General features: G+C 37.0%; 1 protein-coding gene across 1 annotated transcript in view; it reads right to left on the bottom strand.

Annotated features, from left to right (window-relative positions):
• Positions 1-17,148, bottom strand: part of nlgn1 (neuroligin 1) — a 400,692-nt gene that overhangs the window by 16,592 nt on the left and 366,952 nt on the right. Inside the window, exon 5 of the mRNA XM_042483820.1 lies at positions 1,028-1,240. Within this exon, the coding sequence (XP_042339754.1) occupies positions 1,028-1,240 (213 nt within the window). The remainder of the gene's footprint in view (positions 1-1,027; positions 1,241-17,148) is intronic.

The raw sequence follows: 17,148 nt of genomic DNA, 5'->3' as shown, positions 1-17,148 counted from the left end.
GGGAAAGGGTTATTAGATACACACATTACAAAAACAGGTCAAATTCACTGCTCAGGGACGTGTCTAGGGAGTGGCCTGGGGTGGCATGGGCCACTGTTGAAATCTAATTGGCCACCCCAGCTGCCACCCCATTATGACTGGCTATCTGCCTAGCCAGTCTGAAATGTTAACAAGTAAACTGAATTTTTGTTTATACAGTGCAATTTAGTCTTAAACCTGAGAGGCTGTCTTGTGCCAGAGTAATGTCTAACCTGACTAATTTTACAAACAAATAAATTGATACAACTGTTAAAAAGTTGCTCTCATAGGATTTTTTTTTTGGAACTTGAATGAATTCGTGTGGTGTCACTCTGTTGTGTTGTTATTGGTAGTCTATTTATCTTTTACACTAAACTGTAAACAAGAATGTAAGACACTGCAATGTTTGTGATTAAAGTAGGCATGGATAATGGAGACAAAAATGGTAAATTAAAGCTATGTCAACGCGTGTGCCCGCAGCAGCGCTCGTACTTCATGCCACCCCTGCATATGTCAAACTCCCACTTGGGCCACCCTAGTAAAAAAACATGTGGACAGGCCACCGTCACTGCTTACCTTAAGAAACCACATCACCTAGTCTCCTTTATTGCAGTATGTTAAACAACTAATTTGAAAATATATAATGCTATTTCTGGCTGGAAAAAAAAACAAACAATCATGGAGTGAGCTCAGTCTTCTGCAGGACAGTGCTTTATGTCTCCAGTAAGTGCGTGTTTATACTGTATATAGGTGTGTGTCCACCTGCCTTCAAAACATTATAACTAGTCCAAAGGCCTTCGGTTTAGTGATTGTATGCACACCAGATTTGACATGACAGCTGAAGTCAAACGCATAATAAACACAGCATGTGTAGAGCTAAACTGTGGTGTGTTTCCTTACGAAGCTCTCACATGGTCACACACTACTAAGGTGCACATACAGTGATGCATGCACACTCAAATATACATGAGGATCCCACATGATTTCCCAAGTGACTTGTGATTTGTACCTTTGGTAGAGTTGCTCCAGCGGTTTCCCTCGGAGTAGTGAGACAGTGTGAGCAGGTTGACACAGGAAGCTCCGGCGCCTGAGCCAAACACAGTGATACGTAAAGGGTCGCCGCCAAAGGCCGCGATGTTCTCACTGGTCCAACGCAGAGCCTGGATCTGGTCCAGCAAACCGTAATTCCCTTTGGCTGCCTGGTCACCTGTACTTAGGAACCCTACACAAGGACAGAGAACAGAGGACAGAGGACATGTCAGTCTTATTGGACTTTTTTTATTGTCAGTAGTGACTTCAGAAGAAGGCTTAAGTAGTCATAATAATATTTCACCCACTAACAACTGGACTGCATATACAAAATAAATGAATCACAAGAGGTACTGCAGCTTTTTGATAAAAAGGGAAATCTCTTTGTATAAAAAGATGATGTACACAAGTGAACATAAGAATGTCGTTTGAAGCAAATAAATTAGAATTTTGAGATTACATATACAAGTAAGGTACAAAAGATCACTTACTACAAAAAAGTAAAAAATACAAGCAAAAAAATACAGTTACAGTCAAAATGATTCAACCTCCATTGCAAACTAGGCTTATTGGCAAAACTTACAAACTTTCAGCTGTTTGAAATAAACAAACAAGAATAATTTAAATAGCTCAACACAAATAATGTTACAGGTGGATTCTCCAAATTCCACACAGAAAAACATCACTTTTACTGACTTCTGCAGTCTCAAAATTATTCAACCCCCTGAATAGAATCCCTCATAGGAGCACACATTTGCAAATCAGGTGTTGTCCCAAGCACACCTGATGCAACTAATCAAGGGCTTCATTAGCTGCATCAGGTGTGTTTGAGTTACTGGACTGTCTTGGGGTTTGTTGATGGTGACATTTGGGTGCATGTTAGAAAAATGGCAAAGTCAAGAGAATTGTCCCGAAAGTTAAGAGAAGAGATCATTGCCTTGCACAAACAAGGAAAAGGATACAACAAGATAGCAAAGGCACTGAATGTTCCTAGAGATAGAAGCATAGTTCAAAAGTTATGGTAAAAAAAAAAAAAAAAACACTGGCTACACTACCTGCACATGGCAGAAAGAGGAAGCTATCAGCAACTGTCACCAGATTTCTGATTCCTGAGGAGCCAGGTGGTCAAAAACCCTTGAGTGACCGCAGAACACCTGAAGCTGGACTTGGTGGCAGCACAGTAAGGCACATGCTAATCGCTGAAGGCCTCCATGCCCAAAACACCAAGACACACACAGAGACAATGATCTCTCTCACTGAGCAAAATGGACAACCATCCGAAACCGAGGGATTCAACACTGATACAAAAGCACTCACTGTCAAAATTCCATGTTAAATACACCACTGTAAATCACCAGTATTTTAGTTTAGTGGTTCATACAACATGCTCCGTACAGGTGCTACATCATGCTGGGCCTTTATATTATCTCTCCACAGTGTGTCAGTAAATTCAATTAAATACAGTAAATTCAATCACAATGGAATTTTTTTCTGTACTTGGAATGTACAAAATGTACCAAAATGCAGAAAAAGCATCCAAATACAGCTTGTTTACAAAAAAAAAAAGGGGGGGGGGGGATCCCATGATCCCATGATCCCATGATCCCATGATCCCCCCACAGAGGTCCAGGCTAAAGCCCCAATGTCTTACTCTACTAGAAACACCCCTGTGCACACCTGACCTGTGCAGGACTGCTGCTGATGAATTAGTAGAGAAGTGATGACAGCAAACATTGAACATTTGAAAACAGGCAATTCATTTATTATATGTACTGATAAAATTATAAATGTTTATTAACTTGCCCTTGGACTCTTGTCATTACGTGAATGTGGCCCCTGTCCAAAGTTGAGAAGGCCTGCACTATACACTGTTATGATATACAGCTGGTTGAAAATTGGCAAGGTATCCTTTCAACCCTTTAAAAAACTGAGAAAACTGGCTTGATTTCATTCAAAGACAGGGAGAGAGGACAATGAGTAACTTCACAAGAAATGACCAAATATTAGCAAGACATTAATAAAAAGTTACAAAAAAGGTGAAAAGTAGCACAAAAAAGACAAGAAAAAAAACAAACAGGAAATGACCTGACAAAAGGATATGTATATATATATATATATATATATATATATATATATATATATTTCCCTATTTTAATAACTTTTTATTAACCCCTCCACCCCACCTCTCTCTCTCTCTAGCAAATTTCCAATTTCCAATATTTTCTGATTTTTCCTGATTGTTTGGTTATCATTATTAATGTTTAAACATAAAATGACAGGTTTCAATGAGTTAATGAAGACAACGTTTAAAAAATCTCACAAATCTCCTCTCTCTCTGTTATGTTGTTACTAATAAAGTGTAACTATGAAATTATCAGCAGCAATTACCACCCCTTTTATTGATTTTTCCTACATTTTTATAAAAATGCCGACTTGACAGACATGAAACATTCAAACAGAGCAGAAAAGTTGACACCACCATGACTTGAAATGGATCTCTGAGCAGATACTAAGTCTTATTTTGCTCATTTGGAAAATATTTTACGTTAATAGGTTTGCAATGAATTATCCCTCATAAAATGAAAAAAATGAGGACCACCAGGGACAGAGCTATGTTTTTTTCCCAACTTATTTTCTTTTTGATCTCCATGATTAAAATAAAATAAACAAAAATCTACTTTTGGAGCGCTCGAGCATGAATGCCAGTAGATAACGAGGCATATTTCTCCCCTTGTACAAGGAAAACCAACAAGCCTGGCTGTTTGATAATTTGCTGCAATAAAACAAGAGTTATTGCCCTGTAGAGCCACTTAAAGTGCGGATACGCTAAATATAACACAGACAGACTCATTTTGGAGAGACATAGCTAAATCTATGATCCAGCCTCAAATAGAACTTACAGTAGGAGGGTGAGGAGAGAGTCATGTGTCATGGAAACAGCTCTTTGTTTGTTCAGAGTCAAATGGGTTTGTTTTCTCAAAGCAAAGGAATAAAGAACTGTAAGAAAGTACTGGAGGAAATTAATAACTTGTGTAATCCTCTCAGTTCGCCCTGACAAATCAGATGTTGTACGCAGGTTTCTATTTTTTAGAGCATAAAGACACAACAATAAAGATCAAAAGAACTCCTTCAGCCCTTCTTTTCCCTACATCTAAGTTTCACACACTATATTTCCACATATGATTACGCTGCTAATGCTGATACAAAAACATAACACATTATGATGTATTTTTCCACCCTGCATAACCCATTATACATTCTGTACAAATGGAGATCAGTTCTGACTTATGAAAGTGGAAATGTACAATAATAACTCACATCACCACTGATGGGCCAACCAGGGGAGTGAATACGATCAAATTTTTCTGAAGATTTGTGGAGATGGGTCAGCTATTCAGGTCATGTGACTTCATGCCAACATCCAAAAGTATACTCATTTTTGGTATCAAGGTTTTAAATGTAATCTTACATGAATTAAGTCGATGGCCATGAGATGCGTGTTGCTGATTTCTTGCATTATTATATTTTCGAGGGAGTGAAAGTTTTTTTTTTTAAAGGATGATTTTAAATGTTCTTTTTGAAAAATAATGATTTGCATGATCACAACTGATCATTAGGTATTAAAATGTCTATCCTGGAGGATACATTGCCCAGATGAGGCTTTAAAATAAGCGATAATCGCTCACAGTTATTTATGTTTTTAGGGCTATTTGCTACAGACAATAAATAATACAAAGGTGTGAAATATTGATTGCTATTTCTTTTTTATTTGTATCTTTTTGCTATCTGATGCTTCATCAGATGTAGAGGCTGTTACACCAATTTAGGTTTTTTGACAAATTTTCAGATAATTCATTCTTTTGTTGCTCATTACCTTCTTCCAATGTTTTTAAATAAACATATAAACAAACAAATGAAATAAAATTAAAATGATAAAAAATAAAAATAAAGCCAATTTGCCCAGGTTTCATTGTGTTATATAAATAAGTAGTCTGTTTCCCATCTCTGCTGAGTTTTGTGTGAATGGAAATAAAAGCCTGTCCCATATAGACGTTTGTCCCAACTGTAATATACCCATACTCCACCTGATAATGACTGCATACTTATTCTTCTGGTTTTTATATGATTTTAAACAATCGTTTTATCTTTGCACCTCTTGTCAGCACATTTGATATTTTTAATGGTGTTTCTTTTATTTTAAAATTTTAAAATAATTTAGTAACTGATTTAACTTTTACATCTTATCTCTGATGTCTTTTATTGTAAATGTGTATATTTTATTATGTTTTCATATTTTATTACTCTGTAAAGCACTTTGTAGTACCCTGAAATGTGCTATATGAATAATGCTGCCTTGCCTTGCCTTACAGCGATGAAAATTCAAGTATTAATCCATGCTTCACATCTATGGTCTTTTAATGAAAGCTGATATAATAAATTAGTAAGCATTATTGTCTAAGTCCTCACAATGGCCCACATAATATCAGGAAACCAACCTGCTTCACAATAAAACTACTTCCCCTTAATCACAGCATCAGTCTGATTACCTCAATACACCCCCACCTGTTTTCCCATGTTCAATTAACTCTCTCAGGTACTTGTGGTCACTGCGGCTGTAAAAAGATCCAGCACAAGCGATATATGAATGCTCTAACGAGACAAGGCACCTGGAGAATACCCACAGGGGAGCGCTGGTCTTTTAGAGCAATTTCATGTCCAATGCCCCCTCCCCACCACCACCATCACCACCCCTCTCTTCTTCTGATTTCCATGCTAAAAGCTCCATTACCTGCTGCAGGCGTCCAGGGAGTAACCCACATCCACCCACCAACCCAAACCGTGAGCCTCCATCCCCCCCACGCTCACACATCTCCTCCTCAATGTTCTTATTCTCACCATTGTCCCACTCTGCGGCCAAATGGGCTGCACATAAGCACCAGTGTCAGTCAGAGCTACACTTCATTTCCGTAGGAGAGGCATTCAGGCCACACGTACACTGTGAACCCCTGGGGTAAAGTACTCGCTCCTGTGACAGGCTGCAGGAGGGAATTATGTCAACACTGCTCTTTTGATAAACATGCAAAGTATGTTGAGCTATAATGAGGGTATGTTAACCCCACGCACAATTTTCATGACACTACAATCAGATCACTGTGAATGCACACTACTCAGAAATCTACATTAACATGACTGTCATGTATTTCAAGCAGCAACCCAAGCCAACACAGGAGTGTGAAAAACTGCAGCGGCTCCAAAAGTGAGTCATTCTTCTTAGACCTCAATGTTGAAAGTCTTAACTTTACAGCATAGATAAACAAGTTTACAACATTCATGACAACTGCGTGGGGGCTGATTTTTTTTTTTTTTTATACAACTCACCCTTTTACACATTATTGACACATTGAAACTTGAGCAAATGATTGATTTCTTTCAAAAACATGGGGAGAAGGCAACAAGCAAATTAACAAAAGAAATAAGCAAAAAAAAAAAAATAATTAAAAGAAAATTGCCTGAAATTAAAAAAATCAAAAATTTAAAAATAAAACTAAGGTAAAAACAGAAACAAACAAGAACATTACCTTAAAATATGCTGAAAAACTATATGTTTTCATGTATCATTTCTGTAAAAGAATCTTAATATAAAATTATTATAATTATGAATATAGCTTTTGGAACATTTTCCTATATTTCTGGATAATTTTCTAATAATCCTCTCCTCTCCTCTCCTTTTTTTCTTTTTTTTTTGCTGCTGTCCTTTGGTTCTTTTTAAACATACAAGGGCTGTATGATGAAGGGACTTTGTAGTGGCACTAAAGTGTGATGTCTGTGAAAAAAATACTTCTCAGTCATATCACCCCCTCTCTCCTCCACAGCTCCAGCCTCATGTCCAAATATGATCACTTATGGCTCCAAAAAACCAAGATGACGACAGCCAAAATGCAAAACTTAAGGTTACAAGATACATAAACCAAAGGGTGATGTTATGCTTGCTACGTCCATTATTATATACAGTCTATATAAGGAGTTCTCAACCTCAATATTCAAAGGTCCGAATCTGACATGCATTTAAGGCCAAAGGCTAATGTACCATCAAGTGTAAGGCAGTCTGAGACAAAATACATTCAAGCTGAGTGCAAAAAATACCACTGTTTGACTGCAATCAGTTGCTTAAACCAAAGCAACTCTAACTCTAAAGCAATTACATTCAAGTGTCAGAAAGATACAAATTAGATTCCAACTTGTTTGTTGATTCATTGGAAGATTTAACTGTCAAAGTGTTGTTGTCCTCACTTCTGTATTCTGAGGATATTGCTGTTTGAAATGTCTGTGCTGTGCAGTTTTCTTGGTCAACTTCTCTTTCCTTTGCACATTTAGATAGTGACATTGTCACTGCATTGGCGACGTAATGTTCAGTGACAGAGGATGCTGAAGTCTTGCTGTCTCGGGCCCACAGGACATAGCGAAAACGCCTGTTAATTATTAACCAACTTGCTAATTTGAACGGACGCCTGCTTGTTGCCCTTGAACTTTGACACTTGATGATTTAACGGCATACGCTGGCCTGCTGTTAATTTACAACAATGTCAAACAGGGAAATAATTGCTTTGAAGGCTTAATGTTTGGGCCATGGTCGCTGTAATGATCTCCAAATAGATTTTATTTTACAAAACGAACAATTTATTGATAAGTATAAAAAAAAAAAAAAATGCATTCCTAATACAAGGTGTGGGCTGGATCCGGATTGACTTGCCGTTCAGTCCAGATTTGGAGTCTGGACTTTGTCTGGTCAATAGTATTCATGCATTATAGCAGATGAGATTGTGATTTTATAAGCATAATGCATATGTTTAAAATGTTGAAGACTGTATAAGTTATAGAGTCCTCTGAATGGTACTTAATGTAAAGTATAACTGCTGAAAGTTTTTAATTGATGGGTAATAATTACTAGTTCTAGTTAATTATTAGTTTATGTAATAATGTGTCTTATAAAAATTATGCCAGGCCTATACAGAGAACATGCGCGCACGCACGCACACACACATACAAATGGAGAAACAAATGCATTCTGTCATGACGTCATCATTTCAGTTTGTGTGGACCCCCTCACAAACAAATACAGTGCATTTGAATCCACACAGTGTCAGTGACAGCCGCAGACAGGCACGTCCCTTCACTGACTGCTTAATTGAGTTCATTCCTTTTCTATTCCCTTTCCACTGGCTTATTTATTTATTTGTGTGTTTCTTGATCAAAGCCTAATCGTGTGGAAGCAACAGCAGCCATCTACAAGAAAGATTTTAATTGATTCAATTTAGCTGCAGTGCAGGGATGGGCTGGCAATCACAAAGAGCGAGGCAGGAAGAATGATTAGTTCGCCAACAGTGGTGAGGTGGCAGGGCAGGGCTCTCCCTCCCTCTCCCACACACACACACACACGCACACACACGCACCGTGACTCCAATGCGGACATGTTGAGATACAGGAAGTACAAATGTGCATACACAGATGCAGGTGAAAACAAAGCACAAGCAAGTTTAATTTGGAGTATCTGAAGACTGACTATTTTTACCTCATGTTCTTTAACCCTTTGAAACCTGGAGAGACATCACTTCCCTTGTGCTGCTCTCAGATGCCTTTTGCAAGTATTTTAACCTTTTAACTCTAAACAAATTAGCTAGATTTTTTTGAAAAAAAAAAAAAAAAAAAACATGGGAAAAGGGCAATGAGCAACATAGTATTAAATATGAGTATATTTAGACAATTATTTTTAAAAGCAGGGAAAATCCCTAAAAGAAGAAGAAAAAAGCTAGGGAAAACTTTATAAATAAAGTTTTTCATGATTATACATTTAAAATGATGTTATAGAGGTATTACAATTTAAAGCATTTTTTTCCACATCATTTTAACATCTTTATTTTTTTGTTTATTTACACTAATTTTTAGGTTATTTTCTTGTACTTAAAAAAAACAAAAAACAAAAAACAATTTCTTGCTAAGTTTCTTCACGTTTTTGAAAGAATTTCAAAGTTTTAAAGGTTCAACTGTTACTCAGATTTCAGTCTACCAAATTCATTTATTTATTTTTACAAATTTTCTGGTTATTTTCTGATACTTTTTACTAATTTCTTCCTAATTTTTAGGCCGCTTATTCTTTCATTGCTCATTGCTGTCTTCCCATTCTTTTGAAAGAAGTCAAGGCAGTTTGCTCAGGTTTCAAAGGGTTAACTCTCACTTAAATTCATAAGACTCATAAACCATCAGATTAATGTGATACCAACAAAATGAACACAGTTTGGAGAATTTCTTTCATCTTTTATACCCTTGCAAGAGCATTCAGTCCACACAAAGAGGCAAACTGATGGACACACACATACGTACAGAAGCACAGTATCTGTGGCTGCAGGGTGGAACTGCTAACACAAAGAGAAGATGCAGTTTGGCGCTGATTTGCACTCAGTTACAGTTCATGGCTGTGCTCTGTTAGCCTTGGTAATGCAGCAGTATAGAATAAATGATTTAGAGATTCGCTGACCCTTGCTTCTTAACAGTGAGTAGATGTGGTAGTAAAGCTGCCCCAGATGATAAGATACTGCCTACATGCATGGAGTCATCCAGCTACTGCTGACACTCACACTAACAGCCCATTCATGGGAGGCACTGTACCTGAACCTCTGATATGCATGTGTGTTGTTTCAATTGCCTCCTTTTTTTTTTTTTTTATGTTTTGTTCTGTTTTTTGGCACCATTGCCAACTCATAATGCTTCCTCGACATTCTATACTTCCATTGTTTCATAGTTATAATAACCATAATGGGTGTCATCCTAAGCAGGTATCCAAGAGTGCAGTGTGATGAGGCAAAACAAGCTGATAACGGCAAATAAACCTTTCTGATACTGCAGACATAGACATAGTAATGTGGATGTTAGTAGAGAAGAATATGTTTTATATTTTAGTTTTATCTTAATGTAATATCATCCCTCCTGCTCTTCTGATTAACTTACAAACTGTTTAACATTGAGCAACAGACCACTTTGTGCACTTGTTTTAGCTGCTCATTCAGGAATATAGTCTTTGAGGTGTTAAATCGATGAGGGAACCAAGAGTGACTTACAACCTTTCCCAACAAAATTAGTGTGTGCATGTGGGTTTTTCAAACACAGGTTAACCTGCTAAAAAAAGGTGATAGACTGCATTTCTACTGCCAGAAAATCAGAGCTGTGCACACAGCTATGCAACAAGAAAGTATGCCTTTCTGTGTGTGTTTGTGGATTGTTTTGGTGTGTCTGTCTGAACGGTAGACAGCAGCAAGAACAGCGGTCTGTGAAAGCTTTACAGTGATTACTCTTTATATATCTCTTACTTTTTCACTTATTTTGATCAATATTTTAGCTGCTTGGGAGGAGACGGAGGGTAATTAGTGGAGGCGTGTCATTGCATCTCGCTAGTTAAGGAGCTGAATTTAGCAAGTTCACCTAAATGCTGTGTTTACATCGATGTTGATCAGAGCCGCAGCCAATAAATACCTGTGTCTACCGCAGTCATTAAACTTGGGTGTAAATGCCAATATTACACTTTCCCATTGCATTAAAAAATCCACATAATAGTGGGTGATAGTGGATTTTTTGAACAGTGGAAATTAGGCTTTATTCATTCTTGTTGCCAGTCATTTCTTGATTAGCTCAGCCCACAACCCACTGTTTTAGCCTAACCTTAGATTCTAGAATATATAAACCTTGTTTTACACCTTTTCTGTGGACTTCCGTCTCCACTGCACTGTGAAGAAAACATATCTGAACCAGCCACAAAACTGAAGCTGAAAAATATTTTCTTCGACAGCAGAAATATGTCAGAACTGGTGCAACTACCCTTGTCATTACCTTGCTCCATTTACTTTTTTCCTTACTTTTTTCCTCCTGAAGGCTTGTGAAGACCAGTCACCAAAACAAAATGCAGGCGTTTCTGCAAACCATGCATATGTTACATTTGCAAGTCTAATGTAAAATGTTTCTAAAACAATAATAGCAAAAGATGGGACTTATGTAGTGCTTTTCTAAGTACTCAGAGACACATGAAATGCAAAAAACAACGACAAAAAAACAACCAAATACAAAATAAAGATTACAAAATACTAAAAGACGTTAACATGATTCAGAAGAACAAATGCAAATACAAAGAACATAAAACAAAAACAAAATATAGAGGATAAAAGAGTTCAGATTTGGAGAGGCAGTGGGAGACAGGTATTGTTGGCTTTTTCAAAAGAACGGTTTTGAGTTAATTTTTAGATGAGTGGAGTGATGTGTAACATGTAATTGGGCGGTGTAGGGGATGGGGATGGGAAGGGGGTGTCACCTGATGCTGAGCTGCAACCATGATTCGAGACTAGCAAACAACAAAACCAATTTTAGTGATTCATCACTTTGTTTCCTGTGGTTTTTTTAAGATCCCAAACGTGGGTTTTTTTCCACTTTCTATAGTATCACAAAAAGCAACTTTAACTGAAACATAGCTGCTTTTCCAGCCGAGACTACACCCCTAAAACCTGGCATTTTAAGACAAACAGGCCATATCCCAATGCTTTTTGAGCCTAAACCTAACCACACATTAACCACAGCCTTGCTGAAACATAAAGTTGTATTACACCATTACTTACAATGCCAACAAGTTTTATATTCATTGACTTGGCTTGTGACTCTTTCATCCACCTTCATATGCTTTCTTATATAATTCAACATGTTGTTCTATGGGGAAATGATTTATATAGACATACCGTACAATGTGAACTGAAAGAAACACAAATTTATTTGATTTGTTGATGCATTTGAATGGGAAGATTATGTCATGTTAAAACTGCCACAAAGCACTTAAGTTTTGACTTGTTGATGACATTTACTCAACTTTTCATTTGTTTTATTAATGACATTTTACTCTATGAAGACAGAAAAGAGAAAAAAAGCAAACTAATTTGTGAAGCAATGTCTAAAAATGAATTGATAAAGTGCATAGCACATTTAGGCTTTTGAGCCCTTGCAGTAGTTTGTCTTTGAGAGATAAATAGTGAAAAATAAATCAATTATTCAACATAACCTTCTGCAGTATGATTTTTTTCTAGTTATAATAAAACCACTTAACAAGAAGTTTAAACAACCCCCCCCCCCCCCCAAAAAAAATAAAAAATAAAGTTCACTCTCAACTTTGATAAGATCGAGCTCGAAACAGAGAAATAAATATCTCACCATGCCTCTTGAGTTTCCTGTGTGCGGCCTTCACAGTGAGCTTACGATGCTGGAGTCTTTGGCGACGTGCTGTCAATGTTGAGTTTTATCAGCCTTTCAGCTCCTATGAAGCCCGACACGCTCCATTTTCCTCCCCCGCGTCGGATAGATCATACATGTCTATGTGTAAGGTTTGGCTAAAAGCTGACGTCCGTGATCAGCGAGACTGCGATACGGCCGCTCGGCCTCTAAGCTCCCCGGGATGACAATATTAGGGTGAACCCTGATCCAGGAATCCAGCTTTTATCCCCACTATCTCTGTCGAACCAGAGAGAGAACGCTAGACGGAGAGAAAGATGGGATTTTTTTTCTCTTTCTCTGCACACATCTATTTTTCACAGTCATGGTCTGTATACCATAATCCTCTTTCTGTTCTCTCTCTCTTTCACTATCTGTCCTTTTGGCTCTTTATGTCAAGACTGACGGAATAAGAAAGAAGAGCAGAAATAAAAAAGGAAGTGGGAATACCATCAGAGAAGGAAGTAAACTGTAGCAGCAGATGTGGTTTATTACAGTCGGTGAAATGGAAAGCAAAATAAAGGGGAAGTTAGAGAGGGAGATAAAGCGAAGAATTTGACAATGTAACGAGACAAACAAGCTCACAGAGGACAGGACAGTGAGACTGGAAGAGAGAGAGGTAGTGGGAACAAGAGAAAGAGAGACTGACTGGAAAAAAAAAAAAAAAAAAAAAAAAAGTGGCGGCCAGCTCTTGTGTGTTCCAAATGATGAATGATTTATGGATATTTTTGATATTTTTCCTGTATATTTTTCCTGTTTTGGTCCCTGAAGACACACTGATGTGGCAGTGTTGAGCTGCCCACAGATTTTCATTCAAATTCTGTCTATTAAATATGATTCTATCACGTATAAATATTCCCCCCGAGTGTTATTGCAGTTTGTAATGAATTTTCTTTCATGTATTCCCAGGTACATATCATAACTCTGGTAGGGTGAAATTTTATTTTGAAACAGCACAAATGAAAACAAACTTGAATGAGATGAGATGAACAAACTGAATTAAGATGAAAAAATAATAAACAAAATACATAATGAATTTGATGTTGAAACAGACACTGGTCAGATCTCATATGTAGAGGGGCTCAGGTATCAGGAATAATTTTATTTTCAATTTTTTGGCATACACAGAATTAAATTCTCTGATTACAAGTTTGTGATCTCAAATTACTTAAATCTGCATAACTGATTTTGTGTTTAGAAACAACATTGATCATCACACTTTAAGTTGCTTATGTACATATCCAGCAGCACTGAGATAACACCCATTTATTTGGAATCCTGTTTTTGGCCACCTTGTGAATTTAAGTCCAATATTCTCTCTTAGCTCTGTTTTTGGTCTCTACCAACTCCTAAGGGAAATAGTTGCTGGTCTTTATTTGTGTCTGTCTGCTGTTTGCTGCTGAGCAGGTAGTGCACAGTGTTTTTTTAGAGCTTTGCTGCTAAAAACAGATGCCTGCGGTGCCTGAAAAATAACTACAGAAAGGTTTCCATTGACCTTCAAATTACACAACTTTAAATTTCTAATACAGAATATGCTTAATGGGAACAATTTAAAAAATATTTAGAATAAAAATACCCATCTATTGCAACAACTCTTTTACCAAGCCCTATTTCACAAAACTGCAATGGAAACTTTTTTTTGGCGAAAAATAAGCTCTCTGATGAACGTAAGTTGATGAGACTTACACGTTTTGTTTAGCATGATAATATTCACAGATGAACACAATTTTTGTGTGTTTTGAAGCGTAAATAAAAAATTGTCAGAGGCAAAAGGCTATTGTTAGGCTATACATGAACTACATTGCGGTCACGCAAGTTTAACGTCACAACTACAAACACTGTAGAAACACGTTAAAACACAGATAAGTCTACAAGTTGACTCTGTAAAGCTGTAAAGGCAGACTAGTTATTGAGTTTCAGTGTCCGCTGTGACGACATCTCACGTTCCTGACAAACACTAGTCCCATTTTGCCATTTGTTAGCAACCGCCTTTTTTTAAGACGAGTCAAACCTTAAAAGTTGAAAACTCAGGTTTAAGCAGAGATATTTTATGTTGTAGAAAAATATGTCCAAATATCTTTAGCCTGTGTTTACCACAGACCTTATTTAAGGCATTTTACCGAAAACCCATTCAAAAAACCCAGAGACTTAAAGACGAGGGAACCTGACGTGCTAAAAGCCTAACGGACTTCCGCATTTTAGGACTTACTACTTCACCACTCTATTGAGCAGCTCTCATAGGAATGAATAATGCCCCGGCCCCACGGCGGTATCTAGACTTCATAATATTATTATTTTTTATTATTAATTAATACTAATAATAATTATAATTATAATTATAATTATAATTATTATCATCAAACTGAACTTTGTGAACTGTTAAAACCCTAGTTTTGAGTAAACTAATGTATTAAATAATAGTATGAAAACATAGTTCAACTACAGGAAATTTCCAGAGTCACAATGGTTGGATCACATATGATGTTAAACATAAAAAGACTATATGATCACATAGTAACCATCATCCACAGTACACTCCTCCTCTCGTCCCTGCCCTACAGTTGCTGCTTATCTCCTTAAAACAAATGGTGCAACAGCAGCTCCAAATATTTACAGTGCCTCAGCAGCGCTCCATCTATATCTGCTCCCTCCATGCAACAACCCCAGAGACAACGGCACGCCGAGGGCAACCAGCTGGGGAATATGCTGATGAGGCACAAAGCATTCCTCACTGGAAATAATGAATATGGAGCTACAGGATATTCACTCATTCAACCTTTATTTAGACAGCACTGGGGACAAATGCAGAGCAAACTCTCACTTTCAGGTGTGCCGTGTTTGCATGCCGACACCTAAAAAGTGGAGTTCCAGTGTAGGGTGTATTATATAAAAAAAATATATATATAAATATATATTATATAATTATATATATGTGTGTGTGTGTGTGTGTGTGTGTGTGTGTGTGTGTGTGTACACATATATATATAATGCACACAATATTATATTAGAATTGCCCCAACAGTATCATCTTTTAAAGTTAAGTTGAAGAATATTTTAACTATTATTTTATTTTATTATTATTATTTTTTAAATTAAAATTTAAATAAATTGAATTGTATTTCATTGCATTGGTTTTAACTTAACTTGTGTGTGTTTATACTTTTACTGGTTTATTCGTTTATGTTTCAACATTGTTTATCAGTTCTGATGTTTTTGTGTCTTTCACCGGTTTATTCTTTTATGAGTTTTATTTTTATTATTTGTTTTATTATTTTAATGGATTTGATTTACTTTTATGGTCAGTTAATGGCTTTATTTGTCCTTGTAACTTGTACCTGGCACTTTGACCAGCACATTGTGCGTCCACCTGGAGCGAGTTTTGCTTATTTGCTTGCTACACATATGTTTAGTGATGTTACAGTACACTACAGTATGCCAAAGATCACTCACAGTGACATATTGTAACACAAATAACTAGTGCTGTGCTTTTATACTTGACTGTATAAGGTTCTTGTGTGCCTTGCCAAGAGGAGGAGTAAGAAATTGACTGGGAAGAATAGTAGTAAGTAATTGCTTGAGAGAAAGTCCGCAAAGGTTGTCAGTTAATCCTTCGTAAAGTTGATGTAATTCAATTTTCTGTCAACTTGGAGCAGCAGAGCAAGGTGAAAACACAACAAGGATACTGTGGTAATGTTAGCAGACAGTTGCCTCTTTGCAATATACATGTGACAATAAAGAACTATTCTTACACATCCAGTGATCATGGAGCAAAAACAGCACAGTTTGGATTCTTATTTCGAGCTACTCGACATAAGTCAGTCCAGTATTCTTCTTTTTTTTCTCCTCTGATTTTGCTCTTCACCAGCTCCTTAGAAAAACAAATAAATCAGGCTCCTTAGCTGCTCATTGCTTCACTGTGTTCACCAGTAAGTTGCTACCTTTCTCTATCTGCTGTTTGGCACCACTGCACAAGTGTACGATGAGTTTGCCCACACCATCCCGAGAGGCAAACCAGGCAAATGTTGGAAAAAATTCAGTGCGCTGTACATGTTGTCTCTTGGAAAGATAATCAGTGAGTTCAGCAACATCTCTTATCATTTTAAACGCGATGACATCCAGTTGTATTTTCCATTTGAACCTGATGAGCTCCACAAACTGTCTATATTGGAAAACATTTTAATCGTTATAAGCATCTGGATGGCGAAAAATTTTCTGCAGCTAAATGCAGATAAAACAGAAGTTTTAGTTAGTCAGTCTAGTCTGCGTTATCTTGGCTTAATATTTGATCTTTCCATGAGTTTCGATACTGACATTAAGACCTGATCATGCTTTTGTCAACTCAGGAAAATAGCCAGACTTAGATCTGTTGTATCAAGAAACAAAATGGAGATGCTAATAAATGCATTCATCTCCTCACACTTAGACTACTGTAATTCTCTCTTCACCGGCCTGAACAAATCCTTATTACAGCGCTTATAAACCATCCAAAATGCAGCTGCTCACCTCCTTCCTCAATTCAACAGATAGTTACATATTACTCAAATTTTAACCTTGTTGCACATATCAGAATGCTTTTTAAAATCACGGTGTTCGTTTTTAAGAGCCCTACAAGGCCAGGCTTCACAACATACAAGTGACCTTCTATTCCTCCACAGTACAAGGCAAGCTCTGATCCTCCTCCCAGGGTCTTGGACACATTTAAAGGCTCGGAAAGATCACTCCTGTAACACCGACCAATGTAATAATAGCCCACAAATGTAATCAACCATAGATGTAAAACAATCTGCAACTTCAATGTAATAATCC

The sequence above is a fragment of the Plectropomus leopardus genome, chromosome 3, assembly GCF_008729295.1.
Source record: "Plectropomus leopardus isolate mb chromosome 3, YSFRI_Pleo_2.0, whole genome shotgun sequence".
In the NCBI taxonomy this organism is placed as follows: domain Eukaryota; kingdom Metazoa; phylum Chordata; class Actinopteri; order Perciformes; family Serranidae; genus Plectropomus; species Plectropomus leopardus.
This window is presented reverse-complemented; position numbering and strand designations above follow the sequence as displayed.